Source organism: Synchiropus splendidus, chromosome 17 (genome assembly GCF_027744825.2).
Source record: "Synchiropus splendidus isolate RoL2022-P1 chromosome 17, RoL_Sspl_1.0, whole genome shotgun sequence".
Classification (NCBI taxonomy): Eukaryota; Metazoa; Chordata; class Actinopteri; order Syngnathiformes; family Callionymidae; genus Synchiropus; species Synchiropus splendidus.
Window position 1 is genome coordinate 19406225 of NC_071350.1, and position 21394 is coordinate 19427618.

General features: G+C 47.7%; 4 protein-coding genes across 7 annotated transcripts in view; 3 read left to right on the forward strand and 1 right to left on the reverse strand.

Annotated features, from left to right (window-relative positions):
* The window catches only part of vtnb (vitronectin b), a 35839-nt gene extending 22231 nt beyond the window's left edge, over positions 1-13608 (forward strand). The window contains exon 9 of the mRNA XM_053846416.1: positions 13598-13608. The gene's annotated coding sequence lies outside the window, so the exon portion shown is untranslated. The remainder of the gene's footprint in view (positions 1-13597) is intronic.
* asl (argininosuccinate lyase) lies at positions 27-3267 on the reverse strand. The gene is made up of 15 exons (XM_053846414.1): positions 3138-3267; positions 2831-3025; positions 2448-2531; positions 2138-2292; positions 1997-2074; positions 1854-1931; positions 1740-1792; positions 1499-1561; positions 1276-1390; positions 1111-1195; positions 983-1042; positions 811-894; positions 517-597; positions 320-426; positions 27-254 (listed from the first exon to the last, which is right to left on the reverse strand). Exons 1-15 carry the CDS (start codon positions 3150-3152, stop codon positions 110-112), a joined length of 1398 nt encoding a protein of 465 aa, XP_053702389.1. The 5' UTR covers positions 3153-3267; the 3' UTR covers positions 27-109.
* LOC128748037 (uncharacterized) lies at positions 4160-6539 on the forward strand. 2 transcript variants are annotated; one of them, XM_053846428.1, is made up of 4 exons: positions 4160-4381; positions 4509-4561; positions 4734-5301; positions 5741-6539. In XM_053846428.1, the coding sequence occupies exons 3-4, from the start codon at positions 4756-4758 to the stop codon at positions 5843-5845; spliced, it is 651 nt and encodes a 216-aa protein (XP_053702403.1). In that variant the 5' UTR covers positions 4160-4381; positions 4509-4561; positions 4734-4755; the 3' UTR covers positions 5846-6539. The 2 variants fall into 2 exon arrangements, with proteins under 2 accessions (XP_053702403.1, XP_053702404.1); XM_053846429.1 differs by lacking the exon at positions 4160-4381 and having other exon boundaries at positions 4496-4561.
* Positions 7136-18952, forward strand: LOC128748032 (lissencephaly-1 homolog A-like). 3 transcript variants are annotated; one of them, XM_053846420.1, is made up of 12 exons: positions 7163-7298; positions 9319-9406; positions 10364-10606; positions 11589-11673; positions 11745-11819; positions 11918-12124; positions 13795-13963; positions 14783-14885; positions 16304-16532; positions 16615-16716; positions 16796-16952; positions 17884-18952. In XM_053846420.1, the coding sequence occupies exons 3-12, from the start codon at positions 10575-10577 to the stop codon at positions 17955-17957; spliced, it is 1233 nt and encodes a 410-aa protein (XP_053702395.1). In that variant the 5' UTR covers positions 7163-7298; positions 9319-9406; positions 10364-10574; the 3' UTR covers positions 17958-18952. The 3 variants fall into 3 exon arrangements, with proteins under 3 accessions (XP_053702393.1, XP_053702395.1, XP_053702394.1); XM_053846418.1 differs by lacking the exon at positions 9319-9406 and having other exon boundaries at positions 7136-7298; XM_053846419.1 differs by lacking the exons at positions 7163-7298; positions 9319-9406 and adding an exon at positions 7431-8085.
* Positions 18953-21394: the final 2442 nt, after the last annotated feature.

The window sequence follows — 21394 nt, forward strand, 5'->3', positions numbered from 1 at the left end:
TTCACTCAGTGAAACACTGCCAGAGCTTGCGGTCAAGAGTGGATTTATTGACTCAGCAGGCACCTGGACTCCGGCAGTGATCCTGATTCAGACCTTTGGCAGCTGAAGATCACACAGCGTGTTTCTTCATCCAGTTCCGCAGCTGATCCACCTGAGCAACAACGCTGCTCTTGGCCGTCCCCCCGGGGGCGCTATACTGCTCCACGGAGCTCCTGTAGTCCCACACCGACGACACGTCGCTTCCGAACACAGGACTGCAGAGGCGAAGGGAAGGATGAGGGCGAGTTGTGGGTCTGGTTGTGAGCACCACGGCGGTCACCTGATGGCGCCCAGGTCCTCCGGGGTCAGCTGATTCAGAGGGATGCTTCTGGACTCGGCACTGAAGACGGCCTTCCCGGACAAGCTGTGAGCCTCTCGGAACGGAACCTGAACATGAACGTTCCCTTCACTCCGATACGTGAGACAAACAGCCACTGGAGGCGCCAAACTTCCTCACTCTTGGTTCCTCTAACTCACCCCCTTCCTCACTAGGTAGTAGGCCAGGTCAGTGGCCAACATGTCAGGACTGAGAGCCGCTTCCATCACACTGGGATTGATCTGCCAGAGAGAGGAGTCGGTCAACATTTTCACTTCCGATCGATCAAATGCTTCACACGAAAACAGCGCTCTCTCGGGCTGTAAACCTGAAACCAAGTCGCAGTCCAACAGTCGGTGACTGAGGACAACAGCGCCATCTTGTGTTGAGACCAAGCGGTGCAACAGATTCGTTTCACGCGTCTATTTAGTGTGGAACAAAAGGAGGCGTCGAACCTTCAGAGTGGACATGACGCCTGTCGTCACCTGCAGCACGTCGTGAACGGTGTCGTAGCAGTCGAACATGGCCTCCTTATCCTCCTGAACACACACACACAGACACACCGTCACCAGACTCAGGCAGTCACCCAGGCCTCATCACGTGACTTGAGACCGGCTGCGTCCCTACCTGCAGGTCTTTGTTGTAGGCGCTGGGTAGGCCCTTCAGAGTCATCATGAAACCTGCACACTGAAACGAGCGTGTGAAAAACCAGGGCCACGGTCGCCTCTCGTGACGTTCCACACCGCGCCTCTCACCCTGCCGAAGACTCGACCTGCTTTGCTCCTGATCAGCTCCAGACTGTCAGCGTTCTTCTTCTGCGGCATCAGGCTGCTGCCGGTGCTGCACGGCGACACCAGCACAGACCTGAGCCCCAGTCCTTGGGCGCGTATTAGCGGTAAACTCTAACAACAGCCACCCACCTGTAGGCGTCCGACAGCGCGAGGAAAGAAAACTCCTTGGTGCTGTAGAGCAACAGATCCTCCGCCATCTTGCTCAGGTGGGTCAGACACAAGGAAGCCCAAAACAAAAACTCGACTGGAGGAAGAAAATGAGACGAAATACTGTACATTATTGATCCAAAAATGATATTCATCACCGGTACGGTGTGAAGTTCTCACAGACACGAGTTAAACTCGGACTCACCGACCGAGTCCCTCTGGCCGGTGGCATCCATGCTGTTCAGGCTGATGTCCTCGAATCCCAACTCTAGACACAAGTCCATGTCACATTAGTGTGTTATCAAGCACCACAAAAAAATGAGGTTAAAGCTAAATCCACTGATTCTCAGCCTGAGCAAATATATTCAGTCACACCTGAACCATAGTCACTGGTCTTACTTAAAAGGCTTCCACTAGATACATTTAAAATAAAACATGCTTGTTACCGTTTCGCAGCATATCTCTGTCGATGTCGAACGGTGTTCCAGCGATGGCTCCACTGAGAATTGGAGAATGGATTCATGAGGGTCACCAGCAGCGTGTTTGAAGTCGGAGCTCACCTGCCGAGAGGCAGAACGTTCACTCTCTTCTTCACCTCCTGGAGACGATCCACGTCTCTGCTGAGGGCAACAGCATGACTGAAGAGACATCAGAATATTAGGAGGGAACACTGAAGCCGCTGTCTCGGTACTAGCATGAGCACCTCATGATCCAGTGGCTCCATCTGATTGGCTGAGCTCGCTGCATGTGGGTGTAACCAGGGACCAGAACGTCGACCTCCCTGAGGGGTGAAAACAACAGTAAGTGACGTGAAAAGATTGAGGCTCGGTTTGTTTTCTCTCACACGGCCGCGCGCTCCACCATGGTGGAGATCAGCTGGAGCGCGTGTCGGGTCAGGGTGCAAATGGCGTCGCGAAGCCACAGCTGCATGTCGGTCACCACCTGGTCGTTCCGACTGCGGCCAGTGTGGAGCTTCCCAGCTGCGGCGCCGATCAGCTCCTGGAGTGCAGCAGAGATCCATATTTGAGAGCAACATGAAGAGAGGTGGAACAAGTTTGTCAAACTTTGACATCGAGTGCAGTGAGTGCAGGAGTGGCAAGTGTCGCGAGTGTCACATTCTTGGAAAGCTACAAGACAGAACAGGAGCAGCTCACCCTGAGTCTGCGCTCATTGGCCGTGTGAATGTCCTCGTCTCCAGGTTTGACAAGGAACACACCCTTGGCCCACTCTTCAGAAATCTGGATCAGGAGACATGAAGAGCACAGAGAGGTTCTCAGCCCAGAGAAACGTTTATGATTCTAGGACTCTGAAGTTACTCTGAACTACGAGGCCAAAGCAAGAACGAACGACAACATTAGAATTCCACCACACAGCAGTTCAGTCAGCCATTAACACAATAGCTGATCCGCAGGGCTGCTGAGTGAGCCACAACTGCCCTCCATCAGTGACTCATTCCTATTGTGAACGCCTGCCAATGTTTCCGAATGTCTTCCAGCACTTTGATCCCCACAAACGTCTCTGTTTTGAGGTGGTTCACCTGGCTCAGCCCCTGTAGCGTCTGCCGCATCTCCTCTTCAGTGACCAACTTGGCCTTCTGCAGCGCCTTCACATAAGCCTTGCTGCCTCGGATGTCGGCGTCCCACATCCTCTGGTCGTAAGTGATGGAAGCGTTGAACTTCTCCATGACTGGATCCGTGTCGCCCACAAAGCGTCCCCCCCAAAGTTTCCCTGCCTGCGGGACAAAAGTGAACGACATATCCACAGCCCTGGTGAGTATCTGGAGACAACAAATCCGCTAAATTCATGTCGCGTCGTGTCAGCCTTTGCCGTTAAAGATTCCGTACCTCATCGTTCGACATGTTGACAGGAGCGCTGCTTCTGCCGCTGCTGCCAGGCCAGCCACGCCGCTCGGCGCGTACGCTTGCGTCATATCCGGTTTCTGCTACACGCTAGATTCCGTTAGCTTTGTTTTGATTTTTCTGTCGGTTACGGTGAAGAAAAATACGATTCATGTTCAAAGTTATGAAGACAAAACTGGTATGTCTAAAAGTTAATAATAAAAACGAAACAATGGCATTTTAAACTTTATACCGCAAAGTAATGTAAGCAATTGAGCTATTTCTATTTATTTTTCCAAAACATACTGAGGATAATCGACATTTCCTTATAGCAAATCTAGTACTTCAAATTAAAAAATTCCGATGTCCTGATGGTACATCATAAAATATGATACGTCCTTGGATAGTTTTAACCAACCATTTGAATAGTAGTCAGTGTGTTTAATTGGCTTCGGATTCACTAATGATAAAATAAATGAGGTAGATTTACTACCAATATATAAAATATTTAAGGGTGCCACAGCAGAATTTCCAAAATACATTCTGACCATAATATTCATCATTTCCTGTCACACATGACTAGACATGCCACAGCATTTATGAATGAGAAGTGACACGATTATGGCATTATGTCAAAATTGATGAATGATTTTTCATCACGTTCAGTTATAAATGACATCAACTAACCGACCTCAGAGTAGCGAGGCAGTGGTGAAGAGGCTGGTGTGGACAGTGAACCATGAATCAAATCGTTTTGTCGTGTCTCTTCCTTTGATCCTCCCACAGCTGACTCCACAGCATGGCCAGAATATGAATACAGTACTGCAGTGCTGCCATGGCAACCACCGAGTTATACACCAGCTCATTTGCAAAAGAAGTGAGCAAAGAGGAGAAGTGGATCGAGACGGCAGTCATGTGCTGCGTCAGTGGAGCATGCAACACCGTCAGATCTGCTCCTTCTATTTATACCCAGTCAGCATCTGTTCACAGTCAAGTTTGACAGCGAGTTTATTGGCTGAACACAGGAAGTTACATCATTAATAGCTAAGAAATTGCCATCCACTGGTATTGCAGAGTGCCTGCACATTTCCTCTCTCCTGGTGAGGCACACGCAAGGACTGAGCGGTGATTCTGCCCGAGACAGAGGAGTGCGGAGAGAATCCTGAGGGAGTCCGACGTCTCATCCCAGCAGAGTGAACATAGACGTGTGGCGGACGAGATGGATGCGCTCACCACGATCACTACTGCTGGTAGGCCCTCGCGCTGTGAGGATGGTGTTGTAGCCTGTGAGCTGTCTCTGTTCTGCTTCTCTGTCTTGATGTAGCAATGAACATTGTGCTGATGCAACCTTTTGACATCTTCAAATCTCTGTTCCAGAGGTCCCACATCATCAGCATCAAGCCAAAGATCAGCTATTGACGGCCCTTAAGGTGACTCTTGACACCCTCCTCAAAAGGCCTCTCATCCAGTCACAACCCTGCCATAGTCAGAGTGAAAGTAAAGCTCATCGTAGCAGCTATTGTTTGTAGATTGGGACTATAGAACTGGAAAATATATAATATGCAGAGTTCAATGGAACCTCACTGTGCTCTCCTCACTTAGGTCTGATCAACAGGACTGCACTATGGGTAATGTAGTTGAGTGCTGTCAGCTGCTGCTGTCAGTCTTGAGGTGCGTGGAGACCCCAGCCCTGGGTGAGACGGAGGGATCCCCCCTCCTCTGCAGCGAAGGAAGCGAGTGTGACTCTGCGGAGCAGACGGACTCCTGGGAGGACGACGTGGTGACCGTGTCCACCGGCATCACAAGCCTCACTCTGGATGCGGAACACTTCCTGTTCCCTGGTGACACCGGCGAGGTGACCCTAGTGGACCCCATGGTCTGTCTGCTGGTGTCTGAAGAGGAGGAGGCTGGAGTCAGAGGCTCGAAGGTCGAAGAGTGCAGATGTCCAGATGTGACTGGGGTTCAAATTTTCACCATGTCCAGTCACCAGCTGGACACGAGTGTGGGAGGAAGAGGACACTCGTCTCCATTTGCTGAGGGTCCGGATGCAGCACAGAGGCACCTGGATGTGGAAGCACCACCAACTCCTGACTTAGGGAAAGAGATGAGCGACAACATACCCCCAGAAATGGAGGTCAATATGGGAGCTATGGACTCTGAAAGTGAAAAGGTGAGGATGTTGCCAAAAAATCCAGCACCCACGACGGATGTGGAGCTCAGAAGTTCTTCAGTGTAAAAACCAAATGAGCTCAAGCAAACATGGACGCTTCCAGGTAAATCCTGGTCCAACACATCACCCAAATCCTCTCTCAGCCTCCAGTCCCAAAGTAACTCACAGACCGGAGACATCTTGAATCACCCCCAAATCTCAGAGACTAACATGAAACCAGTTTTGTACGAAAGCGTCAGAGACTTTCTGAGGTCTCTCAGAGAACGGGACAGGTGAGAACATGAAGGCCTGAATGACGTTAGAAAGTTGCTAGTCGATCAGACGAGTGGAATAATGTTGTTAGCTGATTCAATCATGTGAAGATTCCTCCAGCATCCTCACAACGGTGCTAATGGCTGCATGTTTTTTGTGTTTCTTTATTTTTCACATTTCTTCTCAGCAAATCTCCCTCAGGGAAGTCAGAGGAGGGACCTGTCCGTGTGATGTCATCCATCAGCTCCGCTCGACGCACTGGTTTCAAAGGCTGCTTCTGATCCGGTTCTGATGAGTTGGTGCGAAACTGGCCACGCTCTCCTCCTCCTCCTGAAGCTTCATGTTAGAGATATATCCTCGTACTTTCATCATTTTAATTGTTTGGATTGGCAATTGATGTTTGTCTATCTTTACACAAGTGCCACAATAAGCTACTGCAGTTGCAATACTAGCCACCTAAAGTGCCATTAGTTTACCCTGACTGCTATCATATGCATCCTTTTATGTTGGAGTATACTGGAAACGATAGAGGGTCATCTTTTACCTGTTGTTTCAATAAATAGGTACATATGCTAATCCATTTTATAATATCAACTTGTGAAATGGCACTTGCTTCAATAAGGTATTTATTGTCTTCGGTAAAAATCTTATTCTGCTTTAGATATTTGATGATGAATATTGATGTTTATTTTTTGTAATTTATATATCTTTATTTACTGCTATTCAAAAATCACATTTTTATTTTTAATTTCTATTCTCAAAAATGGTTCTCTACTCAATGCAGTTTTCCATCGCTTTTGAATTAAACTTCATCATTTAACACAGTCTTTCAATTAATCTTTTAACAATACATTTTCGTATTGCTGTAATTTGATCACATTTTGACTTGAATTTTTTTGGTCACGTGTCTACAATTACATCTTTGCCCACAGGATGTCACTATTATGTCATAATCGATTCCTGTAGATGACGAAGTGGACTTTCATAGGCGGATTATTGTGATACAATAAAGAGTTTCTTCCTTGGCGGTGACGTTTCTTCACCTAGGTCGCTGTTCTACAGTTTCCATACAGTTTTTCATAATGACATTTGAAATGGCAAAAAGACATACGCTTTTTGTAATGCTTTGATTTATGAGTGAGTTTTATGAAGTGAGTGTTTCGATGAAACGAATGTGTTGACATGAGATCATTGGAAATCATGACATGAATTAACGCCAGATCATAAATGGGTGAAAACATAACGTAATCATTGACCACATGAATGAAGAAATGCTCATGATTGCACCGCCTGCTGCTGAGGTGGGCAGATAACGCGAGTTGACACCTACATTGTGTCGGTGTCAGAGGCTGGGGTCGAGCCGACTGTACAGGCTGCAGTCCTCTCTGGCGTGTCACCTGTTGGTGTTGGTGTTGTTTCAACTGCATTTATCATTTGGGCCAAATATACAACCATAGATAACGACACGGACAAAGTTGAAGTTTAAAAGTCATGTTCTCAAATGGAATTATTTTCTTTTAAAAATAACTTTTTTTTTGCTGTCATGCTCGTGAACAACGCGCGCTCCCGGGCACCGCGACGTGCGCGCTGCCGACAGCCAATCGCGACCGTTAGTTGGGCCGCTGTGATGGTTCCTAGTGGGAGAGCAATCTGACCAATCTGGCACAGTAAAAGGCTCCAAACCGGGCGTCCACACCGCGCACTTGGGCTCTAAAGGACATGAGAAGCTCCTTCACCTTCTGACGGTGAGTGAAACGTTCACACCGGCGCGTGAGTTGGTGTCAAGACGCCGAGTGAGGCGTGTAATTTGACCAACCGTCTGCAGTGTCTGCGCTTTCTCGCTCCGATCTCAAAATGGCGGCGAGGCCGAGGCTAAGCTAACCAAGGTGGCTGGCACAAACACATCGCAGTGGAGCTCATGTACAGCCCCGTCCTCTCCTGAGTATCATCTGCTTATATCGTGAATACTCCATCATATTAATACTGCGGTTTCATGTACTAAGCTTGCAGCTTTGCGGCGGCACACCGGTTGTCAACACCAGTTATGGTTAGCTTCGACTATTTATGGAAGTTCGGGGAGGATGAGCTCGTATGGTGAGTGAGCTGGCGAACTGACCACCAACTAGTGCGTTTGATCTTCAAACGTGGTCGTTCTTGTTAGCACTGTTTGCCCGTCAGGATGTGGCTTGGGTTCGGTCCGAGGAAGGATTGAGGAAAAACGACCAATCTGGCGGCGCTTTGCGTTTTAATTCCTGGTGTAATTGCCCTGACATGGCGTGTTTGCCGGTCGTTGGAGGTTCAGATCGACGCCCTTGTGTGGGTTTGTTGTGGAGGCTGGCTGGAGCTGACAGCTCTGGTTACCGTGCTAAGCTAATGTTGGAAGGGCGTTGCTGAGCCATGACTGCAACTTTGTCCTTGTGGACACCGAAGCTCAGATAGACGTCAACAGAACGACCCGAAACCCGCAGTCGAGTCCGACATGGAAACCATTTCAACCGGCTGCAGCCATCATCAAGCATCACCGCTTTTGAGGTAAATCATGACCCAGTGCTGTGCTTTAATCTCATTCCCCTAACTTAGTTAGTGGCTGAAGAAATGGCAGGAATTAGATGTGTATTCTGCTCATCAGTGCTGAACTATTTATGTGCCTCCCTCGTGTTTGTTGTCTATGCAACAGATCGTTAATGCACGTCAGTAAAAGTCAAGGTGGTGAAGCTTATCTCTTGTTGAAACAAGTCATTAAGTCTTGCTCAAGGGCCTCTAGAAATACTTTGAAGTGGCCTGGCGGACACTAAATCAGAACAGGCTTCATGAATCTCAAAACCAGTTAATTACAGCTCAGTTACAGTTTGTTTTGAGAAGCACTTTCCCTCCCAAGTTGTATGCACACTCCAGGTTCCATGGCCATCTACACGAATCCATAGCAACACTCGAGGTATTAAATGTAAAATGTGTTTATTGTCCGATGGCCTTTACTACATGGACTAGGTTTTCTTGATAATAATTTTATAACCGGTGATAAAGATTGGTATAACTCGATACTGAAACCATTGTTGTGATATATGAGCACCCAAACTGATGGGTAAAGAGAAGGGGACCAGAGGAGTAATAACACTGTAACCACACAGAGTCGTGTAGTTCTGTTTTAAGAAGGGCAGACTAAGCTTTGTGACATCCCAGCAGTATTACCATGTTACTATTCGTCAAACAGGCACTTAAACCTTAGTGAAATCATTTTGAAAAATGTGTCATGGGTGTTTGGATGTTTTGTCATCGCACTGAAACCATTGTGTCATAACTTGTGACACTGACCATGTTTATGCCTTGATTTGTACAGATGTAAATCTTGACAACTGAAATTGAAAGCATACAAGTGGATAAAGGTCGTTTATGGAACACAATCCTGTTGGCAACTGTTTAGTTGTTGTGATTGTGGCCGAATGGTTGTGCAACAAACATCAATCCTGATGAATGTCAGGCCGCGTGCGCACCACCGCTTGTGTGCTTCTTTCACACGCTCCATTATATCTCAGCAGCGCAGCTTCGGTCCCTATCAGGTGTAAAAACAACTGACTTGACTGGGTTATGCAAGCGCTTGAAGTTTGGTCAGTTCATTGAAATGATTACTTTTCAACCGTGGCAATTCTGAGCACTTTCTTGCACTCCAGGCTGTTTAACACTGGGTGCCATATTGTTTTCCATAGTCAAAATAGCCATTGTGTGAAATAATTTTTTTTCTTGCCGTTAAGCTGTTTTTCTTTTCAGAGGTTTGTCTGGAATCCATATTGGTGGACACCGGTCACGGACCCAACTGTGTTGTTGTTGTCCCCAGACGAGCACTGCTTCTCCTAAGGTTTTTCTTAACCTCCTGCTAATCCTGTTAGTCTGTGTGCGGTCTCTTTATATCGCTCTGTCAGCTATATGGAGGACTTGTAGTCACACACAGTCTATGGGATGTCTGGTCTGGCTACTAAGCAGCTTAACACTGATGTGGCCCCAAGTGCCTTCAATGTTGAGGATCAGAAAGTGAACACAATTACTCCAGGGCTTGACTGAAGTCCTCGTGTTTGGTTCCGCCTTTGTTGTGATGGTTACCTTCATCTCAGGCTGGTTTCCCGACAAAGACGTTGGATAGTCATTGCTGTAGGTCTTTGTGCTGACGCCGTGCTGCGATATGACTTCCCATGTGGTTACAGACGGGCCACAGTCAAGGGCCCGTGCTGGTCATTCAGTGCAACTCCTGCAGTCTGCATCATTGACTGGGTTGCAGACTGCATTCTATATAATTAGACTCATCTGGGACCATTTCTGTAGTCGACTCGTCACTGACTAGCTGTAGTTGGCTCGTCGTTGCAGCCCTAGACTCGTCACGTCAGACCAATGTAATCACAGGCGTTTCATTTGTCATGTCATCATCTGCTGTGATGAGGCCCCATATCTTGGCAGCATGAAGATCATTTGCCAGTCAAAATCCATATATAAGTGGCATTGTTGTTTGTTTTTTTTCTTTCTGTTGTTGAATAGAAAAGCAGATTTTGAAGGAATGTGATTGGTGGTCTCACAATTGTCACCCTAGAAAAGCCCTGATTCGCTGGTATAAAAGAGAAGTTGGAGTGTGTTCAGTAGCCAGAAATGGAAACAGAGTCTGACCTGCTGCTGCTCAGTGTCATTGTTTTATTTCACTATGAATACAGTGTCAGAATTGATAAATGAATAAGACTACATGTGTGCACCTTAGACAAGTTCTGGACCCCACTTGGGGGTGCGTGTATTGACCTCTTTTTTTACTCACTGTTCTCTGTCTCAACAGGTGATGGATGCGGCCGAGTGCTGAGGCTTCTTCGACGGTGAATTCTCTTGGTGTGGTTTTCCTGCCATAAATTGAGAACTGAATTTCGCTTCAACCTTTTCGGGGAACTGTACCTGCCTCTTCTGTCGTCTCCCAAAGACAAGGACCAGACTCCCCCACCCAAACTACACCTCCAGCTCAACTCCCCGAGTGGGAGACAACAGCAGCCACCATGGTGCTGTCCCAGAGACAAAGAGATGAACTGTGAGTGCCTGCATGGAAAAAATAGAATCACAAATATCAGTGGTTTGTGGGAGTATGTTTTATCCGACATGTGGGGCTGTTATTCACAGCAAAATAATAGCGTTATTTGTACGTGTTTGTAGGTACATGCCATCACAAGAATCACGTTTCCTCCAGTGAAGTAAAAGAGATTTGAGCTTCAGTCATCTCGTAGTGAATATTTCATTATGTACATGGTGGGCTGAGAGAAGTAAGGGGGATGGGATGGACATTGAACTCGAAGGACTGCTGCTTTCCCTGGCTGTCTCAGCGGGACAGAAGGTTAACTTGAGTATATCTTACTGCATACAGTGAAGTTCAGGTTTTTCAGTCAATGTGTTTCATAGAATGAAGAGATATCTGTTTGTTTTTCTAAGTTCTTGACTCAGTGGAGACCTGTTGTAATTCCGACTCCAGCTTATTTTCAGCTGCAGTAATTAAAGTATGAATGTTGCGTAAAGAAGCCTGAAGTAGCAAACCTAAATTTAGCACAGTAACTTATGAAATATTCATTTTTTAAATCATGAAGAAGCTGCTCTGTTTATTTCTGCCCAGTGAGCCTGTTACTGTTCTGTTTGTGTTGAAGATGTTGTGGATTCAGGATTCTTCTACCGTGTGTTTGCTGCTGTTGCAGACTTCACCCATTTGTCTGGGTTTCCATGGCAGCAGCACAGCCAGATTCTGGCTTTACGTTTGGTTTTCCTCGCTGGCAACTTCTCATTATTTTTGGCGGTGGTTCAGACACGCTTGTGTTTGAGGTGAAACTGAGATGCTTGAATGGCAGAGCTGAAATCTCTAAGCCAGGGTGTGGTCTCGCTGCCTGGTTTTAAGGAGGCACCAGACGTTTGTGTTAAGGTGGAGTTGAGTGTAGCAGGGATGACATCACTCAAATCTGCTTTATTTCATTCTCATAGTTGCTTTTCATGGTGAAGCCACATTGACACTGATGTGTGTTTTGTCTCAGAAACCGTGCTATAGCCGACTATCTCCGTTCTAATGGATACGAGGAAGCTTATTCCACCTTCAAGAAAGAGGCGGAGTTGGATATGGTAGGAAGAAATTACTCAGGGCTTTTTGAACCCCGAAATTTCACTTCCTGTTGTCTGTTTTTTCCTTTCAGAACGAAGATGTAGATAAAAAGTATGCTGGGCTTTTGGAAAAAAAATGGACCTCTGTCATTAGATTACAGAAAAAGGTAAAGAACAATGGTTGAATTTCTCAAAAGGAGTGGCCATTCTGAACTGTGTGTTCAGGAGAGCAGTCATGATTTGTGACTCACCTGTTTTCATGCAGGTGATGGAGTTGGAGTCAAAACTGAACGAGGCCAAAGAAGAGATGACACATGGAGGACCTGTCGGACAGAAGCGTGACCCAAAGGAGTGGATTCCTCGTCCTCCCGTGAAGTACGCCCTGTGTGGTCACCGAGCTCCAGTCACACGAGTCATATTCCATCCAGTCTTCTCCGTCATGGTCACCGCCTCGGAGGATGCTACGATTAAGGTTTGTGGGGGACTCGTGGACTCATGGCTGTGACCCCAGTTTGTGTGTCCCGTCTTCAGGCTGTAAGAGCAGAGATTAGGATGCATTGTTCTACAGATATATGTGGAATGGTCAGGCTTCATTAGAAGCTCAGCAGAACTGGACTCCTCCTTTCCTTTAGTACCCCCTCAGTGTCAGAACAGGCTAATGCTGCTAACTCTGTGTTAGCGGGACGACCAAGGTTCATTCTGAAGTGGCTTTGAATGTGCTTCCAACTGCACAGCTCTCTGAAGCCCACATCCATGGTCCAGCTACTGACTGGACCAGTTGATGTTACGATGTTTTTCTTCTATTCCCCTGTGCCACTAATCAAATATAGTTTGAGTGTTTGTTACAGTCCTATTTGTTGATGTCACTTTTCCATCATGAAACGGAGACATCTGCAAGTCCACGAGGTTGAGTTTTGCTATTGCTAGCGTGTTGTTGGCATTCACTCTGAGCTGAACTTCAACAACAATGTGTTACTTGTGGTTTTGCCTTGTAATCGCACGCCCCCGTCTTATTTGGATTTGTTTCTTGATGGCTGACCTCAGCGTTTATCAATGGTGCGCACCATCATGCTCCCTCTGGAGCTCTGACCCTTCAGATCTGAGTGTTCTGCACTTCTGAGACGCTTTTCATCCTCAGTGTTTCTGCCTCAGCCCCCCACCCCTCCCACTGGCTCTTCCTCCTTGTTTTCGTCATCTTCATGCAGCTCCTTTTTTGTGCTGTGTCATTGTTCATGTGGATGACACAGAACAACAACCCTCGCTGGATTTCCTTAACAAGTACACGAGAAGTAGGTGATTGTCTGACTCATTATGGGTTAAAGAATTTGAGTCAGTCGCATTCCATCTGATGTTATCTCAACCATTATCTTACAACCTTTTTGATCTCGGGGTTCACCTTTCCCAGTTCAAGTAGGCTCAGGGCCCATTCAGGTAATAGAGTTGATTCATGACTCTTGATTTCATTTGTGATCAAAAACCATATTTCATCCTCTCACATGTAAACAAAGCAAAACCTTGTGAAATGACATGAAACCATGTGATCAGCGCCAATATATTTATTTGTCATGGAAAAATCCAACCAGCAGCAGAAGTGGGTGCAAGTCATGTTCATCAAATTTACTAAAGAAAAAAAATACACTTGATGCAAACTGAAAAACAGAATACATTTCTGAATAAAATAAATATAATAAAACCATGTCTAAATATCATAAAATAAAAATAACAGATTTAAACTCCAAATAAGATATAAGTAAAGTGTAAATGAAAGTATCGTCATATAATGTTCCAATTAATTTTCAAAACTGCTCCAACTGGTCCTTTCATGAACAGTGTTTACTGGCGCTGTCACTTTCTTTATCATTGTTTCTTTCCAAGCACTTCTCCATAGTTGGTAACTATCACAGATTTGCAGCTGTCAAGTCAATTGAGTGACTCACTAGTGCCAACACACGTGGCTCATGGATTAAAACTGAGCGTCTCACAGCACAGAGGTGTAAAACAAAAAACTTTTAGCGGCCCTCTAGGGGGCGCTCAGTGCCCTACCATGGGCCTGCATGGGCCCTATGGTGAAGAATCACTAGCTTAAACAGATGACAACCTGCCAACCGGCCTTCTTCAGACTCTTACTGTTTTGCGATTCAGGTCTGGGACTATGAAGCAGGAGACTACGAGCGGACCCTCAAGGGCCACACCGATTCAGTGCAGGACATCTCCTTCGACCAGACAGGGAAGCTGCTGGCTTCGTGTTCGGCTGACATGAGCATCAAGCTCTGGGATTTCCAGGGTTTCGAGTGCATCCGGACCATGCATGGTAGGTCGTGAATCTCGGAGCCACATGTGGCTTTACTTCCATGTGTTCAGACCTGAGCCACCAATATTCACTATAGTGTTAAGAGTAGGGATCCTCCGATCAGGATTTTTGCTGCCGAGCACCGACACGGTCGCATGGATTGACAATGGATTTGTAATCAAAATGATGTGCATGATGTGAAAACATCAACTATTAATTCATTTTAACAAAGACACATTTTAATATACCTCTTCAAGGAGACAAAAATGGAAAGACCTTGCTGAATGCAGCAACTATTCTGTCAAAAGGACACAACTGAAAAACATGTAATTCGACGTGAGACATGGCAGAGACGTGAGTCTCTGGAGACTGTGCTGTGTCTGTACAATATTGACAGACTGTAGCAGGACTCAGCACTGCAGTCATGAAAGTTTCCACTCCGGATGTTTCCAAAGGTTTCAGATTCAGATGGCTGAGGGACGCTGCATCCTACTCCAAAACAGAGTAAAACTCCGAATCGGCCTTCACAGATCACTACCGATCGATCGGAGCATCCCTAGTTAAGAGTTCAGTGTATAGAACACAGCTGTCAAATGGAATCCCAAAATGGCCGTGTGGTTCCGAACCATAAGGAGCGCACAGTTGAACCAATCAGTTGTGTGAGGACTTATCGTCTGAGGCAAAAACTTGCATCCACAGGCCCTTCTGGGACTCAGTTTGGCACCTGGGGTTTAGAGTGTGGACTACTATTGGTCTCTGTCCAGCCTCTTCAATCCAATTGTCAAAATGTTCTGTTGGAGTGTCTGAAGTCGAGTGTTCTGTGTTGACTGTGTGCTCCAGGCCACGACCACAACGTGTCCTCGGTTGCTATCATGCCAAACGGAGACCACATAGTGTCAGCATCCAGAGACAAGACCATCAAGATGTGGGAGGTGGCCACTGGGTGAGTGATGAAACACATTGAATATGGGTCACGTATCATCAGTGTTCTGTGTCGTGGAGCATCTGAGTTGTGCAGCTACTCCGTCTGAGGGTGATACTAACGGTCTGGACCACGGATGCAGGTTCACCCACACCTGCTCCTGGGTTTTCCAAACTCAAGCTTTTCCTCTGCTGGTCAACAGAATAGTTTCTCAACAAAGGAGTTCAACAAAACCACCTTTCTCCCTCCAAAAGTCTGTTTTACATCCACATTCAAATTATTCAAAGTTAAGGAATCACAGGCCCGTTGTGGTTGGTTTTCCTTTGGTTGTGTTTAGTGACCGTCACAGCTGCCTCAGTTCAGCTCCAAATGGACTGAATCTATTTTGGAGTTGGATCTCATTAAATTCTCAACCGTCATGTTGTATTCATGTGAAATATGCAACTCGTTCTCAAGATCCTAAACTAGTTTCTGTAAACATCTTGTTTTATTTCGTTTTTCAGGAGCAGCTATTGTAGCTGCTGTTGCTACTTTCATCCTATAAATGGTCAGTTAGTGTTTGTTCTGTGGGATTTTCCCAGCAGGGCGAGAAGCCTGGTTATGAAAATGGGAGGGAAAATCTGCTAGTCTTTTTGGAAAACTAGAGTGAGACTACCAGGCTGCTCAGTACTAGCACACTAGCTAAAAACACCTGCCCTGAACTGAAAATACAGTCATAAAAGTCCAGGAGTTTGTGACGGTAGATATTAGGGCTGCAACTAACGATTATTTTTGTTGTCAACTAATCGCGATGACCTTTGTTTGGAGCTATTTTGAATTTCGCTTCTACCTAAAGTTGCTTAAACCATCTCACTGTGATACTCCGACACATACATTATTAAAGAAGTATACTAAAATAATGACACATCATCCAGGAACATGTATTAACCCAGTGAAGCATGAAGCAGTGGACAGAGAGCTGCGGCTCTTTAGAACGGAGCTCTTTATTGGTCCTTGAGAAGAATTTAAAATCATCACTATTCATATATGTATCTCATATAAAATATCTGATCAACAGGGCCAGTTGGAGTCAGACCTCAGTCAGGAACCAATGAAAGGAACAGAAATGAACATCTCTGAATGATTCCAGAGAATGAGAATTTCTCACTGCTTCTCAATAACAATCAGTTATCGATGTCCATCCTGTGGCCGTGTGTGTTTACACCAACAGCAACATGACGCATCGACGCAAAGATTTTGACGTCGACGAATTTTAGTTGTTGACGTTATCGATGGCGTCAACTAATCGTTGCAGTCCTAGTAGATATGTAAAACAGTTGATAGCTTAGTTTCATCTTGTGGTTTTATAGTTATGACGATGTTACTCAGTCATGTTGACTGACCAGCAGATGTTGGAAGTGTGCAACTGTGTGTGAGTGACGGGGTGGTTTCCCGCGCAGGTACTGTGTGAAGACGTTCACGGGTCACAGGGAGTGGGTGAGGATGGTCCGTCCCAACCAGGACGGCTCCTTGATTGCCAGCTGCTCCAACGATCAAACGGTCCGTGTCTGGGTGGTGGCCTCCAAAGAGTGTAAAGCTGAGCTGCGGGAGCACGAGCACGTGGTTGAATGTATCGCTTGGGCACCTGACAGCGCCCACCCCACCATCCTGGAGGCCACGGGCTCAGAGGTGCGTTCAGCTGCTCACTGGCTTGGTATTTATGGGTTGGTCACCAAGTGGCCCATAACCGTCGGGTGTTTTCTTCCACCAGAACAAGAAGAGCGGCAAGCCCGGCCCCTTCCTCCTCTCTGGATCCAGGGATAAAACCATTAAGATATGGGACGTCAGCATCGGCATCTGCCTTATGACTCTGGTGAGCTGCTGCAGAGAAGTGAAGCGAACGATGAACCCCTCATGTCTGGCGCGTGTCTGATCGGCCTTGAATGTTCCAGGTGGGCCATGACAACTGGGTGCGTGGGGTGATGGTGCACCCCGGAGGAAAGTTTGTGGTGAGCTGCGCCGACGACAAAACCCTGCGGATCTGGGACTACAAGAACAAACGCTGCATGAAGACGCTGGCTGCTCATGAACACTTTGTTACCTCTCTGGGTGAGTTGCATCTCCTCACAGGTTTTGGTTTCGGATTCGCAGTGGACTTAACTGCACGAAGTTCTGGCTCGAGGGTGCCCTTCCTTTGTCAGAAATGCTCTACAGTTGGAGCTGTTGCTGCTTGACATCCGCAAAAACACCGCTCCGGTATTGGCAGGGGTGTCCTCTTCCGTGAATTGTGACATGGTTTTTCATCACACAAGACAAAGGACTGACAGTTTGTATCATGACCTGGAGAATAGAATCTGACCCCATGATCATTTCTTCACCTGATGGTTTCTAATGTTTCTTCAGCAGCATCTAGGAACTGTGTCCAGACTGCTCCATAGTTCAAGTGTTCAGAGACATGAGACACAGCAGACAGACAGACAGACGGCTCCATTGAAGCCCTAAATAAAGCTGGCAGAGCAGCCTGTCAGACACCAGCGGCTTCTACCAGAGACCTGAAACATTGAGTTGCTCATCTCTGCACTGCAGAGTTCACTCTTCTATTGAGACGTCAACAAACCATGGTGTTGGAGACAAACTCCACTCCTGAGTTCCATCATCAAACAGAAAGACTGTAGTGTCTATTAAGCGTGATCATTCTTGTTATCGCTGAAATGACTCTTCCCTAGCTCACATGGATCACATGAAGTGCATGTGTTGCGGAGAAGATGGCTCAGTCAGAGTGCATGTGTTGGTGGAGGTTAGCGCACGTGTGACTGTCCGTTTGGCAGCAGTTCCACGATCTTTCATGGTGACTCGAGGGATCATAGCTGCTGCTCTGTTGGCATTTAGACGTTCAGATGAACCAGGTTGACCTCTGACCCCCGCCGTCTGTGCAGTGGTTCTTCCGCATTAAATGATGTTCTTCCTGATGTTTCCGTATTCATCTCACGTGGCTCTAGGTTTTGAAGGTTTTGACCTGACGCTGGGATTGTGTCTGCAGATTTCCACAAGTCTGCGCCCTACGTGGTGACTGGCAGCGTGGACCAGACAGTCAAAGTGTGGGAGTGCCGCTGAGGCCGCGGCCCGTCTCCCGCCCCGTCCTGCTTCCCTCCTGCGTCCAAAAGCAAAGCTCCAACTCTCCCTCCTGGACCCCCAGCCTCTTCTAATGTCCTGCTGCCCGGCTCTTCATCTCTCCGAACCATAGTTGGTGCTTCACCTCCCCACCTCCCCTCCTCCCACCGCAGTCCGGCCCTATTGAGATGACTATTGTCCTTTTATGTAAATTATTCTGGATGTAGGGTACGCTTAATAAATGTCACGCGACCTCTGACACATAAACACAAACGATACGACGTATACCTTGCATGGTGAAACAAGAAACGCCCTTCATTTTGCCGAATCTGCATACTGTTGTCATGACTTGTAGTCAGGTGCGAGGGGTTCATTCCGGTTAAGTGACCAGCGGCGGCCCTCCGTGAGCTTCTTTTCTCTTCTGCGAACTCCGTCTCTGCGTGGATGAAGGTGTGAGGAAGGTGTTCTGAAGTAGGATGAGTGGAGAGAAGGCCATCACTAGGTTCTGTGGGTGAGTGCGTGTGTGTACATTTCCGTCTGTGTGTGGTGCATTTGGTGGCAGGACGCCCTCTCTCTCCGAGGTCGGAGCCTCACACTTCATTCATGCTACTTGGTCTCTTGAACTTGCTTTCTAGTGGACACTCACAGGACCTTAATGACCCCGACGCTGCTGAGAGCACAGGCACACACACCCCCACCCCCTCACAGAGTGTGTTTACGAAGCCTCGTCGATGGAGCGTGTGTGTGTGTGTGTGTGTGTGTGTGTTGCCCAAAGAGTTGCCCGGTGCCCTCTTGCTCGCTATCTGCCTTGTTGACCCACTGAGGGCTCCCTCACGGGATTTTCATTCTGCTTTTTGTGGTTCCACGCTCTTGACACACACGCAGATACACACACTCTCAAATGCACATACACGCACAGTCAAAGTTGTGTATCAATATATCTGGATGTCATTGTTTGCAACATAATGAAATAAACTTCTGTAAATATAGCGGCCTGGGAGTGTCTTTCGTGATGTGAGCTCGGCTGTCAGGGGGAAAACAGAGAGCCTTTTCTCAGAAGTGGGTCAGCAGACAGGAGCAGTTATTCATGCACAACTGTGCGGCTCAGTGGGAGCTGCTGCTGCAGCGCGACCTGAGCTGAGGTCAGATCAATGCGGAAGTCGCACATTTAAATAAAAGATTTCCAGACTGGATTTATCGGGGCACTAAGAGCCCCTTTATCAATTATGAAGTTGCCTGTGTTCTCGGCGGTTTCCTGGCAACCGTTGCCAAGGCGGCCGCTGTTGGGCCGCCGCCACACCTTGTTTTGTCCCGCAGGTCTGAGGGAGCGTCGTGTGAAGGACTCCTGCAGATGACTGCGGGAGCCAGGTGGGAAGAGAGCTGACGGGCAGGGACATGAAAGTGTCTGCCTCATGAAAGGACCATCCAGCTGACGCGCGCTGCGGCTCTTGTTTCTCTTCAGAGCCGCTGGAGGAGAAATATGCCCTACATCCACCATCCTCCGTCTCCCGCTCCGCCCGCCGCAGCGTTAAATAACTGACTTTGCTGGTTATTTTTAGCAGTCCTCCCCATGCTTTATCACCAGGTCAACGCCATAGATGAACTCGAGAGCCGCTACTCTCTCGAATGAGACTCGCTCATGAAGGTGAGTTCAAGCTCAAACTGCAGCAGGAAGTCGCCCAAATATAGGTTTGTGTGTCATCCCATTACAGACGACATGAGTGTCAATACAGTCGACGTGACTAGACTTTTAATCCACGCAAAGCCCAAGAAGGACATGAAGAACGCGAGGCTGTGAGAAGGCGTGGCGCCCTCTAGCGTACGAAAGGTTGCACTTGGAGGGGTTTTAGGTTCTGACACGCCCGTGTGATATTCACTTCATTTGTGTTGAGAATCTCATACTGATGAAGGTGTTATAGGGATCATGACATTCCGCGCCTGGGCCCCACTTCTGTGCTGCGGGTCAAGAGGTCGCACCCCTGACCCCCCTGACCTTATTCAGGTATAAAGTTCTGTGTTTCTTCATGAGAATCAGAGATCAGAGTGGAGCACAGATGAGGGCTGAGCTACAAAGCATCGTGTCTCAAGAGCTGCTGTCTTCACAGGCGGGAGTTCCATCACGCACCGGAGACTCAGAGTGGAGACTGGCCTGGGAGGATTCAGTCCAGGGGGTTGAAACCGGAGCGAGACAGTTGCTGTCCCAGGCAGGAGTTGGGCCTCACGGCTGCTCTCAGCTGTATGTCTGGGCCAGTAGCTGCTGACCTGATCCCAGGCGAGGAGCCAGTGGAGGGAGCTGGCTGTGGCCCGGGCCGCTCCTGAAACACTCACCCGTGGGGCAGCTCCAGACTGGACGCCCAGTTCGGCAACAGATCGGCAGTGCAGACACACCACTAACCTCCTCCTGTGTGTGATGCAGTGCTTCTAACTGGGTCACCCCATCCCTGCCTCCCTCTCCTCCCACCCTGAGGATCCTCCTCCTCCTCCTCCTCCTCCTCTCTCTGCAGCTTTACATTTCCTACGCAGCCCATGTGCTTCCCATGTGCTGCTCCCTCCCTCCTCTCATTCATACTCTCATCTCCACTGCCATGCTGCCTCCACCTATTGTGACCCGGCCGTTAGATAACCATGTCACTGGTGCTGGCGGGTCACATGGTCGGTGCACATCTAAGCTGCCGTTTTGATTGGCTGAGGCGGCAGATGTCTGAGGAGATGCATAGCGTCCAACAGAAGGCTGTTACCATGCCGACACACATACATAAGGTGAGGACAGTCAAGAGAGTTTGATCAGACTAGTGCAGACTTGGGTGAAGTGTGGCCCTTGGCCTGCATTCATGTGGCCCCTGCCAAGTCTTTTCTTCTGTTATTTTCCCAGCCATTTCATGCATGAAGTGCATCATGTTATCACAATGGCTTTCACTGATCTTTTGTGCATTTGCCACCAAAACAAAGGAGAAAAATAACATTATTTTGTAATAACGTGTCATGATTTGCTTCTTTACTGTAAAAATAGATCCTCTTATCCATATCATATTTATTGACTTTTTTCTCAGTACATTGTTTTCTCCAATACTTCACTTCTTGTCGGTCTGCCTGCTCCTGGATTAGTGGCTCCAGCGGGTGGAAGATTCCAGGCCTCTTTTCTCCCACCGCTGCCCCCTCAACGCAGAGGAATGATGCGTTCACGGACACATTAGCGTGTCAAACTAGCATGTCAGGTGGCTGAGAGTCATCGAACCGTAAACACCAAGCGGATCCCACACTGCCCAGGGACCGTGAGAAGTTCCCTCCACGTACAGTACTACCGTGAATGTGGCCAAGATATAGGTAAGCCCCGCCCTGCTGTGTTGAGTGACAGCTCGGATCTCGAGACAGCAGGGTGGCCAGTCACGCTCTCGCCATGCAAATGTCTCGCGCTCGGGCCGGGCGGGTGCCCATGTGGA